This window comes from Vipera ursinii, assembly GCF_947247035.1.
Source record: "Vipera ursinii genome assembly, chromosome: 4".
NCBI lineage: Eukaryota > Metazoa > Chordata > Lepidosauria > Squamata > Viperidae > Vipera > Vipera ursinii.
This window is the reverse complement of record NC_139514.1, coordinates 2564771-2585349: the sequence shown is the minus strand read 5'-3', so window position 1 is coordinate 2585349 and position 20579 is coordinate 2564771. Positions and strand designations below refer to the sequence as shown.

Here is a 20579-nt window from a genome sequence, read left to right as displayed (position 1 = left end):
GTTGTTGTTCTTGGAAGGGACCTTGGATTGGTTTTATAAATCGGTCTTAACTTTTTAATCTGTACTAATTTATTACGGGCATTGCTGTTTAATTACCTTTTAATTTTTGTATCTTGTTTTTTTATTATGTATTGCCCTGTTCACCGCCCTGAGTCCTTCGGGAGAAGGGCGGTATACAAATTAAATAAAATAATAATAATAAAATAATAATAATAATAATAATAATAATAATAATAATAATAATAATAAGAAGAAGAAGAAGAAGAAGAAGAAGAAGAAGAAGAAGAAGAAGAAGAAGAAGAAGAAGAAGAAGAAGAAGAAGAAGTTGTTGTTGTTCTTGGAAGGGACCTTGGATTGGTTTTATAAATCGGTCTTAACTTTTTAATCTGTACTAATTTATTACGGGCATTGCTGTTTAATTACCTTTTAATTTGTGTATCTTGTTTTTTTATTATGTATTGCCCTGTTCACCGCCCTGAGTCCTTCGGGAGAAGGGCGGTATACAAATTAAATTAATAATAATAATAATAATAATAATAATAATAATAATAATAATAATAATAACAACAACAACAATAATAACAATAATAACAATAATAACAATAATAACAAATAATAATAATAACAACAACAACAATAATAATAATAATAATAATAATAATAATAATAATAATAATAATAATAATAATAACAACAACAACAACAACAACTCCTGCTCTTCTTTTAATTGCATAGAGGCGCGCGTCCTTCCAGTAACCGCGGGATAAGCGAGCCAGAGCCGCGAATCCCGCTGCCCTCCTTTCCTAGCCGGTAGGGGACTCGGCCTCCTCCTCAGGCTGGGGATGATGGGTCAGATGGGACGTCGCCCCCCACCCACCCCACCCACCCCCTCGAGCCGGCATGTGCCAAGGGCGCCCGGTGCCGGGCATCTCCGCCTCTCCCATCCTGGCGAGGGCGCGCTCCGTCCGGCCAGCCCAGCGCAGGCTCCGCCGGCTGCCTTGCTCGCTCGCCGGCGCCTCCTCCGGCCCGTGGGGAGAGACGGAGTCCAGCCCCGCCGCCTCTGCCCTGCCCTGCCCTGCCCAGCCCTGCCCAGCGCTCCCGGCAGGCCGCGTCAAAGGCCAGCTGGCTGGGCACGGCGGGGAGGCAGCTCCGCCGGCTCTTGCAGCTCCGGGAAGAGTCTGCCCGGGAAGGAGGAGGCGGCGGTGGCAGCCGAGGAAGAGGAGGAGGAAGCCGTAGCTCAGCCCGCTCTGGGGCTCCCGAGCCCAGGTAAGCCCGGCAGGCTCCAGGAGACCCACCGCGGACGGGGATACCCGCCTGCCCTTCTCCCTCCTCGCTGCGCCTTTACGCATCGTCTGCGCCCTCAGCAGAGCAGCGAGCCTGGCCCAGTTGCGGGCAGTGTGTGTGTGTGTGTCTGTGTCTGTGTCTCTGTGTGTGTGTGTGTGAGCAGCCCCTTGCGAGTCGGGAAAGAGGGGTTAGGGGGGACGGGTTAAGAAGGGTCTCCCCTCGCTGGCTTTGGAGAGTGCCCGGGGCCCCCTTCCAGGCACCTGTCTCTCTCTACCTGCCTTCCTCCCTTGGATGGTAATCCCTGGGCACTCGGGGCTGAAGAACCGGGGGTGCTTCCCTGTTGCCCTCGTGCCCCTTCGTGCACCCCTTGTCCCCCTGATATTTGTCCCTCTCCCTTGTGCCCCTCATACTTGTCATGTGCCCCTAAGATCTGTCCTGCACCCTTGTGCCCCTAAGATTGGTCGGGTGCCCCTAAGATTGGTCAGGTGCCCCCAATGTTTGTCCCTCTTCCTTGTGCCCCTAAAATTTGTCGTGTGCCCCTAAGGTTTGTCCTGCACCCTTTTGCCCCTAATATTTATCATGTGCCCCTAAAATTTGTCATGTGCTCCTAAGGTTTGTCCTGCACCCTTTGGCCCCTAATATTTATCATGTGCCCCTAAGATTTGTCATGTGCTCCTAAGGTTTGTCCTGCACCCTTGTGCTCCCAAACCTGGCTTTTCACCGTCGGCCTTGACTTTGGGCTTAAGTGCAGATTCTCTGTGTGTCCTCAAGGTCTTCCTAGATTTGGCCTTTCAGGGCAGTCCAAAGTTTCTGTTGGCCAATGACCCAATTTTTTCTCCAAGCCAACGGAGAGGCTGGGGACCGGGCCCCCGACTCCAAAGCTGGGTCTCAGAGGTTGTTCCCTTCTCTTACTGATCTGGATGCGAATCAGACCTATCCTGGGGGCTTGTAGAAACCTGGGGAAGAGGCAGAATAACAGAATGACAGAGTGGGAAGGGACCTTGGAGGTCTTCTAGTCCAACCCCCTGCTCAAGCAGTAAGCCCTGTACTCATTTCAAACAGATGGTTGTCCAGTCTCTTCTTAAAAACTCCCAGTGTTGGAGCATTCACTGCTTCTGGAGGCAAGGAGTTCCACTGGTTAATTGTACTGTCTGTCAGGAAATTTCTCCTTCGTTCTAGGTTGCTTGATGAGTTTCCATCTGTTGATTCTTGTCCTGCCTTCAGGCGCTTTGGAGAATAGCTTGACTGCCTCTTCTTTGGGGCAGCCCCTGAGATACTGGAACACTGCTATCGTGTCCCCCCACACATCCTTCTCTTCATTAGACTAGACAGACCCAATTCCAGCAGCCGTTCTTCGTATGTTTTAGCCTCCAGTCCCCTGATCCTCTTCGTTGCTCTTCTCTGCACTCTTTCCAGAGTCTCAACATCTTTTTTTACATCGTGGTGACCAAAACTGGATGCCGGATTCCAAGGGTGGCCTTATCAAGCGGCGTTTTGGTCTGCCCAGTTTGCATTTTGCACCAATCCTAGGTCTCTTTTGTGTGGTTCTGGCGGAATAGCGAAAGGAGATGTTTCCAAACAGTCTCGTTCATTTGGCGGCTTGAGTGGGAACGGGTGGGTGGTGTTACCCCCCCCCCCTCCTTTGGCTTCTGTTCCTGAATCTGTGTTTTCACAGCCCAGGCAGGGGGCTTTATGTGAACAGGCTTTGGAAAAAAACAAACCCAGAATAGGGATGTTTGCAAAAACAAACAAACAAACATAAAAACCCAGCCTGGGGTGGGGGGGGAGTGGGGGGGAAACGAGTTGAAAGAATTTTCAGGAATCTCCGGGGATTCTCCTAATGAAAACAACAACAATAACAACAACAAACCCGCGGATCAAGACAAATTCAAGCGCTAATCTCTAAATCCCACCGGGGGATATGAATTATCTCTCTCTTGTGCTGCCTTGAAATATTTTACATAACGGGGATAATTCAGGAAGAACGTTAAAAAAAGGACAGAGAGAGAGAGAGAGAGAGAGAGAGAGAGAGAGAGAGAGAGAGAGAGAGAGAGAGAGAGAGAGAGAGGGAGGGAGGGAGGGAGTGAGGGAGAGAGATCAGGTTAGCAGGAACTTGGGGCTATATTTAGCAGCCTTGTGACCGCGATTTTGTCACGGAATCTGGCAGGAGGACTCCAGTGTAAACCTCTTGCTAAAAAGAAATTATCTTCAGGACTGGACAGCCATTTGTCTGAAATGATATAGGGTTTCCTGCCTGAGCATGGGGTTGGACTAGATGACCTCCAAGGTACCTTCCAACTTTTATTATTATCATTATTATCATCACCATCATCATCATTATTATTGCTTCGAAGTCAAGAAGATGCTATGGAGTGCAAGGTTGATGGTTTAATATTCCTAACAACCTGATGTATTATTTTATTTTTTTTCCTCCTCCTCCTCCTCCTCCTCCTCCTCCTCCTCCTCCTCCTCCTCCTCCTCCTCCTCCTCCTCCTCCTCTTCTTCTTCTTCTTCTTCTTCTTCTTCTTCTTCTTCTTCTTCTTCTTCTTCTTCTTCTTCTTCTTCTTCTTCTTCTTCTTCTTCTTCTTCTTCTTCTTCTTCTTCTTCTGTTTGATCCAGATATTTCTGTGGAGGAACAAAAAAGACTTAGCAAAGATGGCTCTCTTGAAATGCGGCTGGCTCTGGAGACAGAGTAAGTTAATTGGGGAAATTTCCTAGGGTGGATTGCAATTGGGATTTCTTTTACCCAGGGCGGTTTTTCTCCGTTTGGATGGTGAGTGGGTCCTTTGGGAGGCCGGGGTGGGGAGGGGGGGGGGCACTGCTGATCAGGGATGCTAAGCAGAGACAGCTTGGGTTTCTATTTGGAGGGGTGGACTGATGGGAATTCCAGAAGGGTGAGAAGCAAAGGGGAAAAGGTCCCAGAAGATGACAGTGGTGAATCATCTGTCAAATACTGGTACAAAAGTGACCTGGGAAGGATGTTTGATGTAGTGGTGAAGGTGCTGGCTTAGAAACCAGGAGACGGTGAGTTCTAGTCCCGCTTCAGGCATGAAAGCCAGCTGGGTGACTTTGGGCCAATCACTAGGAGACAGTGAGTTCTAGTCCCACTTCAGGCATGAAAGCCAGCTGGGTGACTTTGGGCCAATCACTAGGAGACAGTGAGTTCTAGTCCTACTTCAGGCATGAAAGCCGGCTGGGTGACTTTGGGCCTATTACCAGGAAACAGTGAGTTCTAGTCCCACTTCAGGCATGAAAGCCGGCTGGGTGACTTTGGGCCAATCACTAGGAGACAGTGAGTTCTAGTCCCACTTCAGGCATGAAAGCCGGCTGGGTGACTTTGGGCCTATTACCAGGAGATGGTGAGTTCTAGTCCAGCCTTAGGCATGAAAGCCAGCTGGGTGACTTTGGGCCAATCACTAGGAGACAGTGAGTTCTAGTCCCACTTCAGGCATGAAAGCCAGCTGGGTGACTTTGGGCCAATCACCAGGAGATGGTGAGTTCTAGTCCAGCCTTAGGCATGAAAGCCAGCTGGGTGACTTTGGGCCAATCACTAGGAGACAGTGAGTTCTAGTCCCACTTCAGGCATGAAAGCCAGCTGGGTGACTTTGGGCCTATTACCAGGAGACAGTGAGTTCTAGTCCAGCCTTAGACCCCGGATGTGGTCCTTTCACGCATTTCCCCCCCCAATCTGCATCCTTCCGAATTACGCATTGCAATTCAGTTTCAAAATTCTTCGGCTCTGCAGTCTCTCCCTGCACCAGATCAGGGCAGCCATGTGAAGGTGGCGTGGGTCAATCGTCGGGTTTTAAATGGGGGCCTGGAAGGGGTCCAAACCCCGAGGAGAAGAACAGACGGAAAATCAATGCAAAGGCTCCAGCTGCGAAGCGTCGGATGGCAACCTGGCTCTGAGCTTCTGCAACATTTGCAGTTTCTTCGCTTCCCACATCTGCGGGCGACAGGAAAGAAAACACAGGAGGTTTTTGGGAAAGACGAGAATTTTTTTGTTGCCCAGACCCATAATGGACTTCCGGAAGCGGCATCCACACATGGAGAACCAGTGGTTCACATGTTTGAATCCCACCACTGGTCCTAAGTCTTCTTTTTTTTTTTTTTTGGGTGCTGTTGTAAGTTCAAATGGTCACTAAACAAATGGTTGTTAAGTCGAGGATCACCTGTATGTGAGCCAGCATTTCTGATGGCTGGCACATTAGTTTAGTTGTTTTGGATCGTTTTTACAATCGTCCTGTTTTCTTATTTTCTTGTTGTCGCCCGTGGGCGGCTGCCTAAATCGAAAAAGGAAATGACAGAATAGAATAATGATAAATTGTACCAAAGGAGAATAATTAAGCTCCTTTGGAATCGTGTCTGCGATTACTCAGAACAACAATCTGACTTAGCCTATCCAAGCTTTTAAAGTGCTTAAAGCATTGAAGGATAATAACATAAATGCTAAAGAGTTGATTTTATTTATTTTATTTAATTCCATTTATATCCCGCCCTTCTCCGAAGACTCAGGGCGGCTTACAAGCTTAGCAGTAGCCTTCATTCTATGTATATGCCTGCTTATTAGGGCTTTCACACACACCCCAAGCGGCATTATTACAAAGTCAGCTTATTGCCCCCCAACAATCTGGGTCCTCATTTTACCTACCTGGGAAGGATGGAAGGCTGAGTCAACCTTGAGCCTGGTGGGACTCGAACCTGCACTAATTGCAGGCAGCTGGTGTTACTTAAGGAGGCATTAGCCCACTGCTCCACCAAGGCTCATATTCACAAGGAGGTGGATGTACAGGTAGCTCACGACTTACAACCACAATTGAGTTCAAAGTTTCTGTTGCTAAGCGAGGCATTGTTAAATGAGTTTTGCCCCATTTTTTTTCCTTTTCTTGCCACAGTTGTTAAATGAATCGTTGTTAAGTTACCAACACGGTTGTTAAGTGAATCCAGCTTTGGTTGTTGGAAGGTGGCCAAAGGGGAATCACGTGACCCCAGGACACAGCAACCGTCATAAATACAGGTAGTCCTTGACTTATGACCACGATGGAGCCCAAAGTTTCTGTTGCTAAGCGAGACATTGGTTAAGTGAGCTTTGTGCCATTTTACAACGTTCTTTGCCACGGTTCTTAAGTGAATCTGGCTTCCTCCATTGACCTCGCTTGTCGGAAGCTCGCAAGAGCACATCACATCATCCCGGGACCCTGCAACCCGTCATAAATATGAGTCTGTTGCCAAGCGTCTGAATTTCGATCACGTGACCATAGGGATGCTGCGAAGGTTGTAATTGTGAAAAACGGTCATAGGTCACTTTTTCCAGTGCCAATGTAGCCACGAACAGTCATTAAATGAGTTGTTGTAACTTGAGGACTACTTGTATTCAATTTATATGAATAAATCTTGAGAGAGGATTAAAAACCTCAAAAATACAAGTAAGAATAGTTAAAGAAAGAATGGACTTGAACAGAATAGAGCTGAAAGGGACCCTGGAGGTCTTCTACTCCAGTCCCCTGCTCAAGCAGGAGGACCTATACCATCTCAGACAGGTGATTGTCCAGCCTCTTTTTAAAAATCTCCTGGTCATTAAATGAATGGTTATAAGTCGAGGACTACCTGTACTATTTTTCTTAATTCTTTCCCCCCCTTGGCCTGTGCAGGTTCTATTCTGCGACGCTGGAAAAGGAACTGGTTCGTGCTGTGGGCGGATGGCAGCCTCGTCTACTACCAAGATGACACCGGCCGTGAAATGGACGGAAGAATTAACATCAGATCCAACTGCCGAGATGTCAGGACGGGCCGCGAGTGTCGCGGTGAGTAGGCTTGGGGTTGCCAGCTGGATCTTTTTCACAAACACCAGAATGAAAGCCCATTGTTTATTCTTAGTTTCTAGTCCTCAAGGCTGTGGGGAGACCACCACAGAAGCAAACATGTTAAGATATTTAAATTTAGTAGCTGGAGGAGGGTGTGTGTGTGTGTGTGTGTGCGCGCGCGCCAGTTGTGGTTGATTGGTTGAAGGGGACTAGCTCCTGCATGAGGCAATCTGTGCTGTGATTGGTTGTTGTGGAGGGGGAGGGGGAGGTTCCCTTTTTCCCGCCTTTTTCTTCTGTGTGCTCTGTAATTTACCTCACGAGGTTCCTGCTGTGTTGATTTACCTCACGAGGCACCTGTTAGCCCGACTTATCTAGTTTGCTGTAAATACAGATGTTAAATATATTTATTTATACAAGACCACAAGTTCACGTCAGTGGCCTCTGACTTCATTTGGACACCGGCTGCGCAAAGCTCTGACAAAACAGCTCTTCCATTTTCTTTTCTTTCAAACCCCTGCAGTTAGTTCTCTAAGTCACACATACAGGTAGCCGTCGACCCTGTCTTCTTTCTGGCAGTCCCTCAAAGAGAAGAGAAGAGAAGAGAAGAGAAGAGAAGAGAAGAGAAGAGAAGAGAAGAGAGGAGAGGAGAGGAGAGGAGAAGAGAGGAGAGGAGAGGAGAGGAGAGGAGAGGAGAAGAGAAGAGAAAATGGAATAGAATAGAATAGAATAGAATAGAATAGAATAGAATAGAATAGAATAGAATAGAATAGAATAGAATAGAATAGAATAGAATAGAAATAACAATAGGAAAGAATAGAAAATATGGGATGGGGTGGGATAGAGTAGAGTAGAATAGAATAGAATAGAATAGAATAGAATAGAATAGAATAGAATAGAATAGAATAGAATAGAATAGAATAGAATAGAATAGAACAGAACAGAACAGAATAGAAATAACAATAGGAAAGAATAGAAAATATGGGATGGGATGGGATAGAGTAGAATTAATAGAATAGAATAGAATAGAATAGAATAGAATAGAATAGAATAGAATAGAATAGAATAGAATAGAATAGAATAGAGCAAAGCTGGAAGGGACCTTGGAGGTCTTCTAGTCCAACCCCCTGCTCTAGCAGGAGACCCTACAAATGGCTGTCCAATCTCTTCTTGAAAACCTCCAGTGATGGAGCACCATCCCCGAAATGGAAAGGGTTGCATTCCTTTCTCCTGTAGTCCTGGCAGTGCAGGGCTGAATCACCCCAAATGTCCCCTTCCTATACAATGGAGGGACACAGCAAGTCGAAACAGAGGATTCTTTCATTTGACACCAACACAACTGCCAGCAGTGCTAAAGGAACAGTGGCCAGTTTTCTGCCAGCCTCCAGCTAATTCTTGCTTCCTTCGTTTTGTATATTTGTGTGTGTGTGTGTGTGTGTGTGTGTGTGTGTGTGTGTGTGTGAGAGAGAGAGAGAGAGAGAGAGAGAGAGAGAGAGAGAGAGAGAGAGAGAGATACAGGATATTGATGGACACCATCCAATAACCTCATAGCCGTTTGTTCATCTTGCTTTGCTGAGCTGGAAGGGACCTTGGAGGTCTTCTAGTCCAACCCCCTGCGCAAGCAGGAGATCCTATTCCAGTTAAGGTGTTGATACACTGTCCTTTAAACCTCTAAATGGCTTAGGACCTGTATGGTAGAGATACATCTTTGTCATTCAGTAAAGCACCAGAGGGAACGACGAGAAACAACAGTTGGAAACTGACCAAGGAGAGAAGCAACCTGGAATTAAGGAGGAATTTCCTGACAGTTAGAACAATTAACCAGTGGAACAGCTTGCCACCAGAAGTTGTGGGTCCTCCGTCACTGGAGGCTTTTAAGAAGAGACTGGACAGCCATTTGTCTGAAATGGTATAGGGTTTCCTGCCTGAGCAGGGGGTTGGACTAGATGACCTCCAAGGTCCCTTCCAGCTCTATTCTCATTGATTGGTCGATTGATTGATTTCAGACAAGTGACTGTCAAGTCTCTTCTTGAAAACCTCCAGTGATGGAGTGCCCACAATTTCTGGAGACAACTTCTGTTCCACTGGTTAATTGTCCTCACTGTTTCTCCTTGCTGAAAAGACTTTGCGGGGAGTCATGGTCCCAGCTGTGTTTGGTCTGCAAAAATATATATGTAGATATATTCTGGATATTATCCAGCAGGGTGGCCTTGAAACCATCTTCTTTGGCCATCTGTTCAGTTGAAAGATTTGCAGACAGATCCTCCCAATTTCTGGTTGAATTTTATTGGCATAAGATAACCTTTACTGTTATTTTTTTTTTTTACTGTGGGCACAACGGCGCACATCCAAAATGAAATTTAGTTGCCCGCTCTCAAAGTGGAACACATACACGTCACGCACCTAAAACATACTATATACAACATATGTATAGACCCACACCCCTACATATATACATAACAAATAAATATTAAACACTGTCCATCTTGAACATATAACCGAAGGAGGAAGCTTAAGAGTTCACAAAGTTAATGCTGCGTGGAATGAAACTATGGCTGAATCTGGATGTTCTGCTGAGGATACCACGAAGCCCCTTCCTCCCAGAAGGGAACAAGGAAAACAAGTCGTGAAGAGGGTGTGTGGTGTCCCAGACAATCTTGCGGATGTTCTGTACCAGCCTGCTACCGGCCCTGCAGAAAAAGCAGGGACAACCCCTTTTACAAGAAGGCAAGAGGCTGGAATTACGCCTGCCAAATTTATTGCAACAAAAACAAACGGAACAAGACAAACCAAGAAACAGGAGCTTTAAGAAACATGAACTATCCGAGCGGTTGCCTTCAGCAAACCAGCCCTCCCACGCATTCCCCCTTAAATACAGTTCAGGGCGTGGCTTCTCTCTGCCTCCTTCCGAGAAGCCCCATTGCCTTCCTCTGTTTACTCCTAATTGACTGCCTCCTGCGTCGGGCGTCCTTGAACAGGGCCAGCTGTGGGTCATCTTCATCCAGGCTGTCAGGCTCACACAGCTGGGTCTCCGTGGTGACCAAGTGGGAGGGGCCTGGCTGAGGGCTCTCATCAGCAAGATCTTCAACCCCCTCAGCAAGGTCTTCAACACCCCCCTCCTCCTCCTCTGAGTCGTCCGACCCAACTGCCGAACCCACAGGCTGACCCTGAATCACAACAGCGGACCTTGCTCAAGCGTCGCTTTTATGCCATGTCCTGGATTAAAGGAAGTGAACTTCCAATATTTTTTTCTGCCGTCCTCACCACTCTCTGCACCGCCTTCCTGTCCGAAGCAGGGATGCTTCCAATCCAGACTGTGATGCCGTATGACGGGATGCTCTCGATCGTCCCCCTGTAGAAAGTGGTCAGGACAGGGGAAGGAAGGTGTGCTTTTCTCATGCGACGCAGAAAATGCAGGCGCTTCTGTGCCATGTCCTGGATGGAGGGGAGGGAACTGCCAAGGATCTGTTCTTACTGTTCTCACCACTCTCTGCACCGCCTTTCCTGTCCGAAGCAGGGATGCTTCCAAACCGGACTGTGATGCCGTATGGATACGATGCAGCCGAAGATGATTGATGTAAAGCAGGACTTAATTAAGGGAGTCCTGTTGGGAGATAGATTTATTTCCTTTCTTTCGACCCCCCCCCCTGTGCAATTTCAGTTGAGCTTTTAAAACAACACTTCTTGGGGGGGGGGAAGGAAAACAAGAGAAAATGCAGGTATTTCCACCTATGAGTTTACGTTCGGCTGTTTCCTGGCTTCTATAACAGTAAAGCTTGAAAACCAAGGTGGTTGGCCAGTTTTTCTATATCAGGGGTCCCACATTCCCGCCTTGTGGACCGGTCTCGGTCCGTGGCCCATTAGGAACCATTCCTTGCAAGCGAGTGAAGCTTCATTTGCACACGTCCGGGATTCAAGTATTGTGTGAAACCATGCCCACTGACCCCAGTCTGTGAAAAAATGTTTTTCCACGGAACTGGTCCCTGGTGTCCAAAAGTTGGGGGGGCGCTGTTGTAAATGACCTGTTTTTTCTTCTATTGCTGTTGGGTCTTTTGGTTTAGAATAGAATAGAATAGAGCTGGCAGGGACCTTGGAGGTCTTCTAGTCCAGCCCCCCGCTCAATCAGGAGAACCTATATCATCTCACACAAATGACTATCTCTAGCCTCTTTTTAAAAACCTCCAGTGATGGAGCGCCCACAATTTCTGGTGGCAAGCTGTTCCACTGGTTAATTGTCCTCACCGTCAGGAAGTTTCTCCTTAGTTCCAGGTTGCTTCTCTCCTTGATCAGTTTCCAACCATCATTTCTCGTCCTTCCCTCTGGGTGCTTTGGAGAATAATTTGACCCCCTCTTCTTTGTGGCAGCCCCCCAAATACTGGAACGACTGCTATCGTGTCTCCCCTGCTTTTTCTTTTCTTTAGGCTAGCCAAACCCAAGTCCTGCAGTCGTTCTTCGTATGTTTTAGTCTCCAGGCCTTGCATCATCTTAGTTGCTCTTCTCTGAATATTTTTCCAAACTCTCAAAGTCTTTTTTGTGATATGGTGACCAACATTGGCTGCGGTATTCCAGGTGTGGCCTCACTAGGGTTTTAAAAAGCGGAACTAATACTTTCATTTGATCTTGATTCTACGCCTCTGTATATACAACCCAGGATTGGAGAGTGTATTTGAAAATACATTTCACACACACACCCCTCCCCTTTACAGCTCAAGACATTAGGGAGAGTCCCTTTTTGTCACGCCGCCTTTTCTGCTGCAGCCTCAGCTGTCTCTTCTCTGACTGTTGTGTAGCTTGCAGCTCTGCCTTTCTGTCTTCCACGCTCGTTCCTGCAAATCGTTCTTACAAACTGCTCTCCTGCCAGATCTTCAAACGTCTGGATTTTGGAAAGAGCTCGTGTCTCGTTTTTCCGTCCTCTCCGAACGAACATCCTTCCTGGGAGGCAACAAGCCTCTGTGTTGTGTGTATAACACAGACGAAGGTTTTGGCCCTCTGGGGTCAGTACGGCAGCTTTTGTTTGAATTTGGTTGTGTCCCCCCCCCCCCCCGTGGGCATCCTGCTAAGCTTGTAAGCCGCCCTGAGTCTTCGGAGAAGGGCGGGGTATAAATGGAATTAAAATAAATAAATAAATAAATCCCCCAAGGCTGCCTAATCTCATGCTGTTTGTTTCGCTGTGACTCGACAACTCAAGAGTTACTTTGACAAACTCTTCCCTGAGGTCCTAATTATCTGGTGACTCTCTAGGGTTGCAACAGACAAACTAGGATCACTTCAGAGATATTTAGCCAGCGTCCCTCCACCGGGAAAGGCGTTCTTTGCTTTAAAAACACCCACCCACATTACAACAAAGGCAACTTTATTTTTAAAACTGCAGGGAGTCCTCGACTTACAACAGTTCGTTTAGTGGTGAATGCTCCAACCCTGGAAGTTTTTCAGAAGAGACTGGGCAGCCATTTGTCTGAACTGGTATAGGGTTTCCTGCCTGAGCAGGGGGTTGGACTAGATGACCTCCAAGGTCCCTTCCAACTTTATTATTATTATTATTATTTAGTGACCCTTCAAAGTTACAACGGCACTGGAAGAAGGGACATGAACGTTTTTCACACTTACGACCGTTGCAGCACCTCCCAGGGTCACATGATCAAAATGGATGCTTGGCAACTGACTCACATTTATGACAGTCGCAGCGTCCCGGGGTCACGTGATCCCCTTTTGCGACCTTCTGACAAGCCAAGTCAACGGGGAAGCCAGAGTCACTTAAAAACCCTGTTCCTAGCTTACCTACTGCAGTGCTTCACTTACCGACTGTGGCAAGGAAGGTTGTAAAATGGGACAAAACTCACTCACCAAATTGTCTTGCTTAAGGAGCAGAAATGTTGGCCTCACTTGCAGTTGTAAGCTATGCGCCACCTGTATATGCAGTCTACTAATGAGAAAAATAAAGAACTCTGACGAACAACTTGATGCTCTAAAACAGTGTTTCTCAACCTCGGCAACTTTAAGCTGTGTGGACTTCAACTCCCAGAATTCCTCAGCCAGCAGTTTCTAATGTTTGGCGGTACCTGATCTCCCTCCCACCCAAAATGGCTTTCTGACACCCAGACCCTCCCAAACAAAGTTCAGATGCTTGGTGACTGGCTGCTATTATTATTATTATTATTATTATTATTATTATTATTATTATTATTATTATTATTATTAATAATAATAATAATAATAATGATGTTGGAAGGGACCTTGGAGGTCATCTAGTCCAACCCCCTGTTGCCCTGGGGGTGTTTCCTGTAGTTTTTAGCAGGGACATGCATGAAAATTATCCCTAATTAATTCTGAGACTGTTGGGAGTCCGATGTTGATCCCAAGCACGGAAATGAAAAAGCTCCGTTCGTAATAATATTTTGATAGGTTTTGATCAGCATTTCCCACCCAGCTTCATTGAAGAGCAGGCAGGCTTAGGGGGGAAAGTCCCGTGGAGTGTCTTGTTTAAGCACGATCCCCTTGAGGTCTAGAAACCTGTTGTTGAAGTAGAAAGAAAACCGTCTGCCGGCTCTCTGCTTACGTCTCCTCTCCTGCCTTTATAGATATCCAGCCTCCGGAAGGGAAAACGCGAGAGTGCCTGGTGTGCGTTGTGCAAAGGGATGGGCCCAAGACCATGCTGTGCGCCGAGAGCGAAGACGATGCGTTGTAAGTGGCGGGAAGCGCCGCCTTCGAGAAGGGTCAGAAAAATCAAGATGGCTGAAGCCCTGACCCCTTTTGTGACGGATAGGGTTTCAGTCATATAATGTTGACATTTCTGAAACCCCTCATGGTCCATCAGCAAAGCAGAGGTCACACCCAAGGTCGTGGGAAATGGTTTTTTTTTTAGTTTTTATTTATTTATTGTTAGATTTTATATATAACTTAAGGTGGCAAACATAACTGATACGGTTCCTCCTCTTATTTTTTACCACAACGACGACCCTTTGAGGTGGGTTGGGCTGAGAGAAAGAATGACTGGCTCAAAGTCACCCAGCTGGCTTTCATGCCTAAGGCGGGACTAGAACTCACTGTCTCCTAGTGATTGGCCCAAAGTCATCTAGCTGGATTTCACGCCTGAGGCGGGACTAGAACTCATAATCTCCTGGTGATTGGCCCAATGTCGCCCAGCCACTTTCATTCCTAAGGCGGGACTAGAACTCACCGTCTCCTGGTGATTGGCCCAAGGTCACCCAGCTGGCTTTCGTGCCTAAGGCGATACTAGAACTTACCGTCTCCCAGTGATTGGCCCAAAGTCACCCAGCCACTTTCATTCCTAAGGCAGGACTAGAACTCACCGTCTCCTGGTGATTGGTCCAAAGTCACCTACCCGACTTGCATGGCTAGTGAGGAACTAGAACTCACCATCTCCTGGTGATTGGCCCAAGGTCACCTAGCCACTTTCATTCCTAAGGCGGGACTAGAACTCACCATCTCCTGGTGATTGGCCCAAAACCACCCACCCGGCTTTCTTGCCTAAGGCAATACTAGAACTCACTACCTCCTAGTGACTGGTCCAAAGTCACCCAGAAATTTTTTATGTTTAAGACAGGGCTAGCACTCACAGCCTCTGGCTTTTTAGTCTGGCGCCTTAACCACCAAACCAATCTAGTTCTCCACGTAGACCCCACGTAGCCCTCCTCTCTTCCTGTTTGTTCATTCTGGTTCTTAAGCAAAGCAGTTCCTCAGTTTCCCATCTGCAAAATGAGAAGGGAAAAACGATTGCTCCTCTATGATTCAATATGCCCCCAAAGGGAAATGTTTATGATAAAAAGCTCCGCGCAGGAGCTTTAGCCTTTACTTCCTATACGGAATGCAGAATAACAGAGTCCGAGGGGACCTTGGAGGTCTTCTAGTCCAACCCCCTCATCAGGCAGGAGATCCTATACCATTTCAGACAAATGGTTGTCCAATATTTTCTTAAAAAGTGTTGGAGCATTCACAGCTTCTGGAGGCAGGTGGTTCCACTGGTTAATTGTTCTAACTGTCAAGGAAATTCCTCCTTAATTCCAGGTTGCTTCTCTCCTTGATGAGTTTCCATCTGTTGCTTCTTGTCTTGCCTTCAGGTGCTTTGGAGAAGAGCTTGACTCCCTCTTCTTTGGGGCAGCCCCTGAGAGATTGGAAGCCTGCTATCCTGTCCCCCCTCGTCCTTCTCTTCATTAAACTGGACATCCCCAATTCCAGCAGCCGTTCCTTATATATTTTAGCCTCCAGTCCCCTGATCCTCTTTGTTGCTCTTCTCTGCCCTCTTTCTAGAGTCTCAACATCTGTTTTACATCGTGGTGACCGAAACTGGATGCTGCATTCCAAGTGTGGCCTTACCAAGGCCTTGTAAAGCGGTATTAGCGCTTCACGTGATTCTATCCCTCTGTTCATTCTATCCTTTGAGTCCCATGTTGCCTTGTCTCAAACCCAAATTGAGAGAGGTGGTTTACGATGACTGTTATCTCCATTGTCAAATTTGCTCGCTGCCCGTCTCACAGTTCAAGGCACCTCTGTTCAGTTCCTTCCTTTTAATTTCAATTGTTTATTTGCTTGTTTACGCTCTACTGCAACTCTGGGGAGCTTCTGTTGGGAATGCAAAGCTCTCTGTAGGGAAGAGACACTTGGAAAATTTCCATCTCAGGGTTACGTTTACAGGGCAAAAGAGGGTTCATGGTTTCTGGTTTCATCCAGGCTGGAAATTATCTGTCACCCAGACATCCCAAAGCGGCTTTTTTTTTCTCCCAGGAGGCAACTGGCCTTTCTTGTTTTCCGTTTGAAGACGTTTCGCTTCTCACCCGAGAAGCTTCTTCAGCTCTGACTGAACCTGGGAAGGCTGACAACTAGCCCAGGAGGGGATGACTTCAGATGAGTTCAAAAAAGGAGGTTGAGAGTTTGGAAAAAGTTCAGAGAAGAGCAACTAAGGTGATGCAAGGCCTGGAGACCAAAACGTACGAAGAACGGCTGCGGGATTTGGGTTTGGCTAGCCTAGAGAAAAGAAGAAATAGGGGAGACATGATAGCAGTGTTCCAGTATTTGGGGAGCTGCCACAAGGAAGAGGAGGGGGTCACGTTGTTCTCCAAAGCACCAGAGGGAAGGAGGAGAAACGATGGATGGAAACTCATCAAGGAGAGAAGCAACCTGGAATTAAGGAGAAACTTCCTGACAGGGAGGACAATTAACCAGTGGAACTCCAGAAACTGTGGGCGCTCCATCACTGGAGGTTTTAAAGAAGAGACTGGACATTCACCTGTCTGGATTGGTATAGGGTCTCCTGCTTGAGCAGGGGGCTGGACTAGAAGACCTCTAAGGTCCCTTCCAGCTTTGCTTTATTCTATTCTATTCTATTCTATTTCATATTTTCTATTCTATTCTATTCTATTCTATTCTATTCTATTCTATTCTATTCTATTCTATTCTATTCTATTTCATATTTTCTATTCTATTCTATTCTATTCTATTCTATTTCATATTTTCTATTCTATTCTATTCTATATTTCTACTCTGTATTTCTATTCTATTCTAGTCTGCAATTCTATTCTATATTTTTATTTTATATTTCTATTCTGCATTTCTATTCTATTCTATTCTGTAATTCTATTCTATATTTCTATTCTATATTTCTATTCTGTAGTTCTATTCTATTCTATTCTGTAATTCCATTCTATATTTTTATTTTATAATTCTATTCTATTCTATTCTATTCTATTCTATTCTATTCTATTCTATTCTATTCTATTCTATTCTATTCTATTCTATTCTATTCTATTCCATTTCATTCCATTCCATTCCATATTTTCTATTCTGTTCTATTCTATTCCATTCCATTCCTTATTCTATTCTTTTATTCTATTCTATTCTATTCTATTCTATTCTATTCTATTCTATTCTATTCTATTCTATTCTATTCTATTCTATTCTATTCTATTCCATTCCATTCCATTCCATTCCATTCCATATTTTCTATTCTATTCTATTCTATTCTATTCTATTCTATTCTATTCTATTCTATTCTATTCTATTCTATTCTATTCTATTCTATTCTATTCTATTCTATTCTATTCCATTCTTTATTCTCTCCTCTCCTCTCCTCTCCTTTTTATTTCTTCTTTTTGAGGGGCGGCCAGAAAGAAGACAGGGTCGACGGCTACCTGTATGTGTGACTTAAGAGATTCTCAATGTACACGAGTCCCTTCTGAGCTTCTTCACCGCACTAGACAGTCTCTGCTGCAAAAGAGATCTTGGCACGCTGATCGCCCTCCAGGACTAACCGGAGATGGCAGGCTAATGACATCTCGGCTAATCCTGCTTAGACCTTAGATTCAAGGTGATTTGACAGCCACGGGGGACCTTGAGGTCAGGAAGGAGCCAGGATTAAGATAATCTCCCTCTAGGAAAGCTCCCAGCTAGGTCACGGAGGTGAGCAAAAGGTGGTCCTGGAAAGGTTCTTATCTTCCCCTTTTGCGAAGCGCCCGATCTGGTTTGAGGAAGACTTTCTACCCTCGGGGAAACCGCCACAAGCCCAGGAGTTTTCCAGCTCAGATTCTTGCTTGCTCCTCCAACAAGGGGAATTCTGGCAGGGGGATTCTGGGAGTTGATGTTCACAAAGAAGAAGGGGACAAGCTCTTCTCCAAAGCCCCTGAAGGCAGGACAAGAAGGAACGGATGGAAACTGGCCAAGGAGAGAAGCAAACTGGAACTAAGGAGGGATTTCCTGACACAGAGAACAATTAATGAGTGAATTTGTGAACGCTCCAACACTGGAGGTTTTTAAGAAGAGACTGGATGGCCATTTGTCTGAAATGGTATAGGGTTTCCTGCCTGAGCAGGGGGTTGGACTAGATGACCTCCAAGGTCCCTTCTAACTCTGAATTCTATTCTATTCTATTCGTAATAATGCCGCTTGGGGGTGTGTGTGTGAAAGCCCTAATAAGCAGGCATATCCATAGAATGAAGGCTACTGCTAAGCTTGTAAGCCGCCCTGAGTCTTCGGAGAAGGGCGGGATATAAATGGAATTAAAATAAATAAAAATAAACTATTCTATTCTATTCTATTCTATTCTATTCTATTCTATTCTATTCTATTCTATTTCATATTTTCTATTCTATTCTATTCTATTCTATTCTATTTCATATTTTCTATTCTATTCTATTCTATATTTCTACTCTGTATTTCTATTCTATTCTAGTCTGCAATTCTATTCTATATTTTTATTTTATATTTCTATTCTGCATTTCTATTCTATTCTATTCTGTAATTCTATTCTATATTTCTATTCTATATTTCTATTCTGTAGTTCTATTCTATTCTATTCTGTAATTCCATTCTATATTTTTATTTTATAATTCTATTCTATTCTATTCTATTCTATTCTATTCTATTCTATTCTATTCTATTCTATTCTATTCTATTCTATTCTATTCTATTCTATTCCATTTCATTCCATTCCATTCCATATTTTCTATTCTGTTCTATTCTATTCCATTCCATTCCTTATTCTATTCTTTTATTCTATTCTATTCTATTCTATTCTATTCTATTCTATTCTATTCTATTCTATTCTATTCTATTCTATTCTATTCTATTCTATTCCATTCCATTCCATTCCATTCCATTCCATATTTTCTATTCTATTCTATTCTATTCTATTCTATTCTATTCTATTCTATTCTATTCTATTCTATTCTATTCTATTCTATTCTATTCTATTCTATTCTATTCTATTCTATTCCATTCTTTATTCTCTCCTCTCCTCTCCTCTCCTTTTTATTTCTTCTTTTTGAGGGGCGGCCAGAAAGAAGACAGGGTCGACGGCTACCTGTATGTGTGACTTAAGAGATTCTCAATGTACACGAGTCCCTTCTGAGCTTCTTCACCGCACTAGACAGTCTCTGCTGCAAAAGAGATCTTGGCACGCTGATCGCCCTCCAGGACTAACCGGAGATGGCAGGCTAATGACATCTCGGCTAATCCTGCTTAGACCTTAGATTCAAGGTGATTTGACAGCCACGGGGGACCTTGAGGTCAGGAAGGAGCCAGGATTAAGATAATCTCCCTCTAGGAAAGCTCCCAGCTAGGTCACGGAGGTGAGCAAAAGGTGGTCCTGGAAAGGTTCTTATCTTCCCCTTTTGCGAAGCGCCCGATCTGGTTTGAGGAAGACTTTCTACCCTCGGGGAAACCGCCACAAGCCCAGGAGTTTTCCAGCTCAGATTCTTGCTTGCTCCTCCAACAAGGGGAATTCTGGCAGGGGGATTCTGGGAGTTGATGTTCACAAAGAAGAAGGGGACAAGCTCTTCTCCAAAGCCCCTGAAGGCAGGACAAGAAGGAACGGATGGAAACTGGCCAAGGAGAGAAGCAAACTGGAACTAAGGAGGGATTTCCTGACACAGAGAACAATTAATGAGTGAATTTGTGAACGCTCCAACACTGGAGGTTTTTAAGAAGAGACTGGATGGCCATTTGTCTGAAATGGTATAGGGTTTCCTGCCTGAGCAGGGGGTTGGACTAGATGACCTCCAAGGTCCCTTCTAACTCTGAATTCTATTCTATTCTATTCGTAATAATGCCGCTTGGGGGTGTGTGTGTGAAAGCCCTAATAAGCAGGCATATCCATAGAATGAAGGCTACTGCTAAGCTTGTAAGCCGCCCTGAGTCTTCGGAGAAGGGCGGGATATAAATGGAATTAAAATAAATAAAAATAAACTATTCTATTCTATTCTATTCTATTCTATTCTATTCTATTCTATTCTATTCTATTCCTTATTTCTATTCTATTCTATTCTATTCTATTCTATTCTATTCTATTCTATTCTATTCTATTCTATTCTATTCTATTCTATTCTATTCTATTCTATTCCTATTCCTATAGTCTATTCTATTCTATTCTATTCTATTCTATTCTATTCTATTCTATTCTATTCTATTCTATTCTATTCTATTCTATTCTATTCTATTCTATTCTATTCTATTCTATTCTATTCTATTCTATTCTATTCTATTCTATTCTATTCCATTCCATTCCATTCCATTCCATTCCATATTCTGTTCTGTTCTTATTCTTATTCTTATTCTTATCCTTATCCTTATCGTTATCATCATTATCATTTCTTCAAGTTGCCATGTTGAGAAAAATGTTCCAGAGTCCTCGGCTTATGACTTACGATCACCCTTGAGCCCCAAATTTCTGTCGCTAGGTGAGACCGTTGTTAAGTGAATTTTGCCCCATTTTACAACCTTCCTTGCCACAGTGGTTAAGTGAATCAGTGCAGTTGTTCAGTTAGTAACACGGTTGTTAAGCAAAACTGGCTTCCCCATTGACTTGGGTTGTTAGAACAGAGGTCCCCAACCCTCCCCCCCGCTCCGTGGACCGGTACCGGGCCACAGCGTGCCAGCAACCGGTCCGCACAAACAAACAAAGCCCCATCCGTGGGATGCAGGCAGCACGCGAAACCACGCACTCTCCGGTCTGTGAAAAAGCCTTTCTCCACGGAACCCGTCCCT

The 20579-nt window shown here is 45.0% G+C and overlaps 1 protein-coding gene across 1 annotated transcript in view; it reads left to right on the top strand.

The window, feature by feature from the left end:
- The first annotated feature begins 1029 nt into the window (after window positions 1-1029).
- The window catches only part of PLEKHB1 (pleckstrin homology domain containing B1), a 22768-nt gene continuing 3218 nt past the window's right edge, over window positions 1030-20579 (top strand). Inside the window, 5 exon segments of the mRNA XM_083362213.1 lie at window positions 1030-1266; window positions 3904-3976; window positions 6936-7088; window positions 13664-13767; window positions 13769-13837. Of these exon segments, the coding sequence (XP_083218339.1) occupies window positions 3940-3976; window positions 6936-7088; window positions 13664-13767; window positions 13769-13837 (363 nt within the window). The 5' untranslated portion in view covers window positions 1030-1266; window positions 3904-3939.